This window comes from Musa acuminata, chromosome BXJ1-1, assembly GCF_036884655.1.
Source record: "Musa acuminata AAA Group cultivar baxijiao chromosome BXJ1-1, Cavendish_Baxijiao_AAA, whole genome shotgun sequence".
NCBI classification, from domain to species: Eukaryota; Viridiplantae; Streptophyta; class Magnoliopsida; order Zingiberales; family Musaceae; genus Musa; species Musa acuminata.
The window spans coordinates 1,255,775-1,263,996 of record NC_088327.1 but is presented as its reverse complement, the minus strand read 5'-3'; the positions used below and the strand labels follow the sequence as shown (position 1 = coordinate 1,263,996).

Here is an 8,222-nt window from a genome sequence, read left to right as displayed (position 1 = left end):
CTTGATCATTCATGGTTTTAAAGCGATGTCAATGAACAATCAAATATACTGTTCAGCTACGGGAGGGCTTCATCAGTATCCTTTAAATCTCCACAATAACATCATGAATCACATAAAAATGATTTACTGGATGATGGTTAGAAGAAGTCAATATTTGGTGACAGCAATCATCCAAATGTCTGACTTTGATATATGGTCAACCCACCCATGACTGTTTTCCTTTAAATCTCCACAATAACATCATGAATCACATAAAAATGATTTACTGGATGATGGTTAGAAGAAGTCAATATTTGGTGACAGCAATCATCCAAATGTCTGACTTTGATATATGGTCAACCCACCCATGACTGTTTCTCCCTGAGGATGGTGACCAACTATGATATGTTGATGCATGAGGACGAGACAGTGATATCTCAAATTATGAGTTCATTAGCTACACAATATCATATAAATACCAACGTACGAAGGAAACAACAATACATGGGATGAAAATTGAACTTTATTGTCGCCAATATTTGCATGAACATGAATTTTCTTTTCCTTCCAGTATTATGATATACATGAACAAACAACATTTTCCATACAAGCTTTCCAAGCTACTGCTCCAGCCACGAGATCATTGCCGAATCCACAGGTGTGTCATCGGACTTCATGAGGGCATCGATCTCTTGCATGAAGTCGTCGACATCAACTACGTTCTCCGTCTGCTCATACCCAACAAAGTCGTACGACGATGACGACGAAACCACTTCGGCCGTGGTCGAATCAGTGCCGGTGCCATCAGAAATCAACGAGGCTTGCAACGCTTTCGGGGTTGTCGAGCGAGCATCGTCCACGCACGCCATTTGTTCCGTAGTCGATGCAGCGAAGGTGTCATCGGACATCAGGAAGGCATGGACCTCTTCCAGGCTCCAAAAGAAGGGATCGTCGGTGAAGTACATCTTCTCACACGCGACCAAGTCGATCGACGACGATGACGTGGAAACCTCTACGACCGTGGTCGAATCAATTCGAGTGTCATCGGGCATCAAGCGAGGATCGACAAGGCCTGACGGCGAGGCCTTCGGGATGGTATTCGAGGCTGTGTCGGTGTCATCCGACATCAAGGAGGCTTCAACCTCTCGGGTGAAGAAAGCATCGTCGATGCAGTTCTGTTCATCGCCAAGATCGACCGACGGCGAAGGCGAAGCCAAGAATGCTTCGAGTTCTTCCACAGTTATCAAGGGCTCACCTCCGCCGACATCCGTTGACGATAGAGCGGCGGATGGGACTCCGGCTTCGTTCGGTGCAACTGAGTCGACCGAGGAAAGACGACTCTCCGGGGGTGTCACAGGACGAGCCGATATGGGATGTTGCACCACCGCGGTTGGAGGTGGTGAGACGTCGGACTGCAATGAATGTGCTGGCTTCTTTGAGGGAGTCAATGCTTTTGCTGAGAGAGTAGAAGATTCCTCTCTATTTCTCTTCTGCCCAACGAGGCTGCCGCCGGAGATCGTCTCTGTCGCGGCCTCCGTGAACGTCGACTCAACCTTTTTGATGAAATTGCCGCCGGAGATGGCATGATGCGAACTCTTCTTAACGTGACAGAGAACTCGTCTCTCGAAGCCCGGGGAACACATCTCATACTCATACATTACCCACCCGGAGTTTTTCCGCCGGCCATCGTTGAAGGAGAGGAAGCTCTTTCGTCCCACCACCATCTCGCGCCCGTCGACGATGGACTTGACGGGTTCTTGCTTTTTGTTCAGAGTCCAAGAACCGGTGCCGGCCCTTCGATCGACGCGCGGGCCGCCGCTGTTCTTGGGCTTGCGCTCCGCAAAGAAATAGCCCTCCTGTCGACCGTTGCAGAGAAGATTCCACGGCTCGGTGCCGTAGACATCGGCGAAGGCGACAGCGCGGCTAGGGAGCCGTGTGCCGGCAACGCAGTTGGCGAGGTAGTCGACCACGAGTTCCTCCGCCGTGGGAAGGAACCTGTAACCACTCGGAACGACGTCGACGGGATCCATGGACGACTAAAAACGGTTTCTTGATGAAGAGAGGTGAGGAAATCAACTAGGAGGAGGAGAAGGAGAATGGAACAGAGGAGAGGCGAGAGGCAGGCGAGAAGACAGAGCGAGAGTGGGAGAGGAGAGGGATACGACTATATAGGCAATGGCCGCGCGGGATTGGACAGATTCGATTCTTGAATCGAATCCAAGAAGCGTGTTTCCTGTTCTGTAAGCCCCCAAATTAATTAGACTAATTAGAATTTATCGTTGCATTATATATTTATGTATAATTAGAAATGGACTCTCGCACGTGCCTATCCACCAGCGAGCCGATCGCCCCCTTCGGTCTTCCTCGGCTCGGGAACGAAGGTGAGCATCGGTTAGAAAGCCTCAGCGAAATGTATGGATTTGAGGGCTGATTTGGAGTTTTATTTGATCGATTTCAGGTTCGAGGATCTTGAAGATGGAGTTATCTACGTTGGTTCTTCTCGTAATGGCTTGTGGTTTGAGGGTGGGAGCTGATGGAACCAATCATAGGTACAAAGAGGGTGATCATGTCCCCCTATTTGCCAATAAGGCCGGACCTTTCCACAACCCCAGGTGATTTCCTTTCGATTCTTGCGTCATTATCGGTTTCGAATTCCTCCTTCGTCGCTGAATTTGCTTTTTTATTTTGCGCATCATTTGAAGCGAATAGATCTTTGTCTGCGTCCCTTGCTTTTCTTCAAGAATGCGATCATCCGTTTGCTTGTTTTGTGATTTAGAATGAACGCAGGATCATGATTCGCTTTTGTAGTTTCATTTTATTTCTCTTAGTCGGTGGTTTTTGTTTTATCGATAGAAATACCCAAGTCTCCATTAAGCGTCAAAGATAAAAATCGTCTTTGATTTCGCATGCTTCGTGTTTTCGTCGATCCGATCGTTTACTGTTTTGTAAGCTTATTTTGATTCGCGTGGATAGTTGCTTTTTCATTAAATAAGTCAAATTCCGCATTCAAGATTAGGGATTTGTGATCTTGGATCATGTCAAAGCTTAAAAGATTTCCCGCTTTGGCATGCTTCTTGATTTCTGAGACCGATCAAGCAAAGCTAATTTTTGAGTGCTTCATGTTTTAGCAGTGTTTCCAATCCTTTACCATCTTGTTATTTTGGTTTCTCAATAGTTTCTTTTATGAAAAACCAAACTCAATTAAATCTCAGGGATTTTATACTTTGGTGTGCTTCATATTGTAGTGGTGTCAGTTCTGCTTGTTGGATTGTGAGGATCTGTTTCGTTCTGTCGCTTGTTAATAGCCTTATAGATTACCAGGCCCTGTTAATTCTGCTGCCTTTGACCCTGTCTTTGGCATTTTTTAATGATGCTCTTGTTTTAGGATATTTATCTTTTACTTCTAACATTTCAGTGTTTCTTGAATGTGACAGTCATTTCCCTTTTGCATCTGCAGCGAGACATATCGTTACTATGACTTGCCATTCTGCTCACCAGGTTATTCACTTATCCTTACTGTTCCATCGACTTCTGAGCTGCTTGAATCTGTTAGCAACACTATTTATACGTTTGTTAGTGTGTACAACTCTTTACGAAACTTTGTTGATTTAGAGCATGTTACCGAAAAGACGGAAGCCCTTGGGGAAGTTCTAAGTGGTGATCGTATGGTCGATGCACCGTACTTATTAAATTTTCTGGAGGAGCAGCAGTCAAACCTCTACGATTCTCATGCGTGTGCTCAAAAATGATATTTTAAGTAAGATATATAAACTCCACGGTTTTCCTTTTGAAACATATTTCCTGATGTTTATTTTTTCATCTTTCACTAAAATAGTATCATCATGAAGATATTCTCTCATTGAGGAGTCTCTTGAAGATCAAGAGGATTCTGGATGGAAACATATCCTTGGTGACGTCTTCCGATTTCCAAAGAACAAGTCATTGTTTTCAGCTATTATTGGTTCTGGAACTCAGCTCCTTGTGCTGTAAGAGCTCTCACTAAACTCTTCTAATGCTGATTTCTGTTAATATCATCTGCTACTTTTGTCTCATGACTAGTACAATGTTCATCTTCCTTCTTGCACTTGTTGTTGTGTTCTACCCATACAATCGGGGAGCCCTTTACACAGCTCTTGTTGTCATCTATGCTCTGACTTCTGGTATCGCTGGTTACACAGCGAGCTCCTTCTATATGCAGCTCGAAGGGACTAATTGGGTAAGAAGTTGCTTCAGCATTATTTTCTAGTCATACCACTGGTAGTCTGCATGGGTTAATTATCTTTGCCTCTATTTGACTGCAGGTGAGGAATTTGTTGTTGACTGGCTGCTTATTTTGTGGTCCCTTGTTCTTGACTTTCTTCTTCCGGAACACTGTTTCTATTACATATAGCGCAACTGCAGCTCTGCCATTTGGAACCATCCTTGTGATTCTACTTATATGGGCATTGGTTACTTCCCCTTTGCTCATATTGGGTAGGGTTGCCGGTAAAAGCAGCATAACTGAATTCCAAGCTCCATGCCATACCAACAAGCACCCAAGAGAAATTCCTGATTTGGCATGGTGTCGAGGAACCAACCTCAGATGGCAATGGCAGGATTCCTTCCTTTTAGTGCCATCTATGTACAAGTAGAACTGTACTATATATTTGCTAGAGTGTGGGGTCACAACATATATACAATATATAGTATGCTTTTTATTGTTTTCATCATTCTTATAATTGGCACAGCGTTCATCACTGTTGCATTGACATATTTCCAACTTGCAGCAGAGGATCATGGGTGGTGGTGGAGGTAAGTATCTGGCCTTCTCTTTTGTACTAGATAATTCTACCATTCAGTTGGTCTAGCATAGACACTGCAGTCTGTTTTTGCATCTTGATACTGTTGTGCTTGAACATATTTGTAAATGCGGTACCTCTTTGTCATTTAGTTGTCTTGAGTCGAGAGTTCTTTGAATCATGGCATACATTAAGGTTTTATTTCAGTTCGTCTTTCAAGAACTTCTAGTGCTATTTCATTCATTTTAATTGACACAGTTTACAAGAGTTTCCATGGGCTTCAAGTTTTCGTCTATCATGTGGGTGGTAGATAACTAGATATACCTTATTCCTTTTCTTTGTTTCCTCCATACATTGTGTGTTCATCTTTAATTCATATTCCATAAGAATTTAATCGAGTCAACCTAACAGAAGTGTCTCTGGTGAAGAACTAACTTTTCAATATTGCAACCACATGGAGATTCCTTTGTGTGGAACAACGACCCCTCTTATTATTATTGATTTACATAGACTAGAGTAGCCATTCAATGGCGGTAATTAAGACATTCATTTTGGAACCAAGGTCGATATTTTCAAAGATAACTGCAGTGACACATTAAGATATCATGATACATCTCTCGATCAATGTTAGTTAGTAATCATCGAGCTTGTAACTGTGTCTTCTCCATTGATTCTATTTAAGCCTGTTATTAGTAGTGATTTTGTTTTATGTTCTAATATGTACCAGTTGACAATTTGTGTTGTAGATTGTCAATAATTCCTTGTATTTAGTGTGAACCGATACCTCTTATTTACAAGTTAAAATGTGTGTCAGAATGATCATTATAAATATTCCCAGTAGATTCTGTTTTGTTTTAACAGTTGGATGTCTTCTTGTAGGGTACCGAAGATGATGTAGTGAATTGGCTTCATGGACATGGTTTATGGAAACTAGCGGAAGAACCATACGATCCCTTATGGATCAAAGGAGGAGGTCATTGCAACCTAGAGTTATATCCAGACTACATCCGTCACCTATGCAAGTTTATTCGGGAAATGGAGAACCTCACGACTGCAACCCGGCTCAAGAAGATCCGGCAAACTCTCAAACTCCCTGCCAAAGCTGCTGCAACCACCAGCACCACCACCTTCACGACCAACTGTTGCTGCCAAATTAGATGCAGGAAACCCGATTGCTGGAGCTGCCCACGGAGAGGATGTCTGATGGTGCGATGCTCCAAGGGATCTGCATACCTGTGCAACTGGTGTTGTGGAGATTGGCATTGATGGTGGCATCCGTTGTACAGATTTGCTCAAACTTCTAAACCTATCTATTGTATCGAAACATTAACGAAGGCAATCGGGCTATCGTTTGTGTGCGAATTAAGAGAATAGATACCGGTTTTTTTGAACTGAATCGTCACTGATGATCTCTATGCTGTTGAAATATCAATTTGTTGGTATTATGTAGTCATTGCCAATTTGGCGTTGGTGTGCTTATGTTGTTAAATATATGCAAGATTATGAGAGGAAATGGTGTGCACAAAATCTATTTAATACAGTTGCGGCAGCTCTATTGTTCTCTTTTTCTTGATCATTCATGGTTTTAAAGCGATGTCAATGAACAATCAAATATACTGTTCAGCTACGGGAGGGCTTCATCAGTATCCTTTAAATCTCCACAATAACATCATGAATCACATAAAAATGATTTACTGGATGATGGTTAGAAGAAGTCAATATTTGGTGACAGCAATCATCCAAATGTCTGACTTTGATATATGGTCAACCCACCCATGACTGTTTCTCCCTGAGGATGGTGACCAACTATGATATGTTGATGCATGAGGACGAGACAGTGATATCTCAAATTATGAGTTCATTAGCTACACAATATCATATAAATACCAACGTATGAAGGAAACAACAATACATGGGATGAAAATTGAACTTTATTGTCGCCAATATTTGCATGAACATGAATTTTCTTTTCCTTCCAGTATTATGATATACATGAACAAACAACATTTTCCATACAAGCTTTCCAAGCTACTGCTCCAGCCACGAGATCATTGCCGAATCCACAGGTGTGTCATCGGACTTCATGAGGGCATCGATCTCTTGCATGAAGTCGTCGACATCAACTACGTTCTCCGTCTGCTCATACCCAACAAAGTCGTACGACGATGACGACGAAACCACTTCGGCCGTGGTCGAATCAGTGCCGGTGCCATCAGAAATCAACGAGGCTTGCAACGCTTTCGGGGTTGTCGAGCGAGCATCGTCCACGCACGCCATTTGTTCCGTAGTCGATGCAGCGAAGGTGTCATCGGACATCAGGAAGGCATGGACCTCTTCCAGGCTCCAAAAGAAGGGATCGTCGGTGAAGTACATCTTCTCACACGCGACCAAGTCGATCGACGACGATGACGTGGAAACCTCTACGACCGTGGTCGAATCAATTCGAGTGTCATCGGGCATCAAGCGAGGATCGACAAGGCCTGACGGCGAGGCCTTCGGGATGGTATTCGAGGCTGTGTCGGTGTCATCCGACATCAAGGAGGCTTCAACCTCTCGGGTGAAGAAAGCATCGTCGATGCAGTTCTGTTCATCGCCAAGATCGACCGACGGCGAAGGCGAAGCCAAGAATGCTTCGAGTTCTTCCACAGTTATCAAGGGCTCACCTCCGCCGACATCCGTTGACGATAGAGCGGCGGATGGGACTCCGGCTTCGTTCGGTGCAACTGAGTCGACCGAGGAAAGACGACTCTCCGGGGGTGTCACAGGACGAGCCGATATGGGATGTTGCACCACCGCGGTTGGAGGTGGTGAGACGTCGGACTGCAATGAATGTGCTGGCTTCTTTGAGGGAGTCAATGCTTTTGCTGAGAGAGTAGAAGATTCCTCTCTATTTCTCTTCTGCCCAACGAGGCTGCCGCCGGAGATCGTCTCTGTCGCGGCCTCCGTGAACGTCGACTCAACCTTTTTGATGAAATTGCCGCCGGAGATGGCATGATGCGAACTCTTCTTAACGTGACAGAGAACTCGTCTCTCGAAGCCCGGGGAACACATCTCATACTCATACATTACCCACCCGGAGTTTTTCCGCCGGCCATCGTTGAAGGAGAGGAAGCTCTTTCGTCCCACCACCATCTCGCGCCCGTCGACGATGGACTTGACGGGTTCTTGCTTTTTGTTCAGAGTCCAAGAACCGGTGCCGGCCCTTCGATCGACGCGCGGGCCGCCGCTGTTCTTGGGCTTGCGCTCCGCAAAGAAATAGCCCTCCTGTCGACCGTTGCAGAGAAGATTCCACGGCTCGGTGCCGTAGACATCGGCGAAGGCGACAGCGCGGCTAGGGAGCCGTGTGCCGGCAACGCAGTTGGCGAGGTAGTCGACCACGAGTTCCTCCGCCGTGGGAAGGAACCTGTAACCACTCGGAACGACGTCGACGGGATCCATGGACGACTAAAAACGGTTTCTTGATGA

General features: G+C 45.0%; 3 protein-coding genes across 5 annotated transcripts; 1 reads left to right on the top strand and 2 right to left on the bottom strand.

The window, feature by feature from the left end:
* Positions 1–599: 599 nt before the first annotated feature.
* Positions 600–2,009, bottom strand: LOC135587808 (protein CUP-SHAPED COTYLEDON 2-like). The gene has a single exon (XM_065079591.1). It carries the CDS (start codon positions 2,007–2,009, stop codon positions 600–602), a length of 1,410 nt encoding a protein of 469 aa, XP_064935663.1.
* A 123-nt stretch (positions 2,010–2,132) lies between these two features.
* LOC135587993 (transmembrane 9 superfamily member 2-like) lies at positions 2,133–4,189 on the top strand. Of its 3 annotated transcripts, none has more exons than XM_065079995.1 (5): positions 2,133–2,360; positions 2,438–2,591; positions 3,437–3,477; positions 3,592–3,736; positions 3,815–4,189. In XM_065079995.1, the coding sequence occupies exons 1-4, from the start codon at positions 2,288–2,290 to the stop codon at positions 3,726–3,728; spliced, it is 405 nt and encodes a 134-aa protein (XP_064936067.1). In that variant the 5' UTR covers positions 2,133–2,287; the 3' UTR covers positions 3,729–3,736; positions 3,815–4,189. The 3 variants fall into 3 exon arrangements, 2 of the variants coding, with proteins under 2 accessions (XP_064936067.1, XP_064936004.1); XR_010476088.1 differs by having other exon boundaries at positions 2,150–2,360; positions 3,414–3,477; positions 3,828–4,189; XM_065079932.1 differs by having other exon boundaries at positions 2,273–2,360; positions 3,828–4,189.
* A 2,596-nt stretch (positions 4,190–6,785) lies between these two features.
* LOC135587801 (protein CUP-SHAPED COTYLEDON 2-like) lies at positions 6,786–8,195 on the bottom strand. Its single transcript, XM_065079581.1, has one exon. The coding sequence runs from the start codon at positions 8,193–8,195 to the stop codon at positions 6,786–6,788; it is 1,410 nt and encodes a 469-aa protein (XP_064935653.1).
* Between the last annotated feature and the right edge of the window lie 27 nt (positions 8,196–8,222).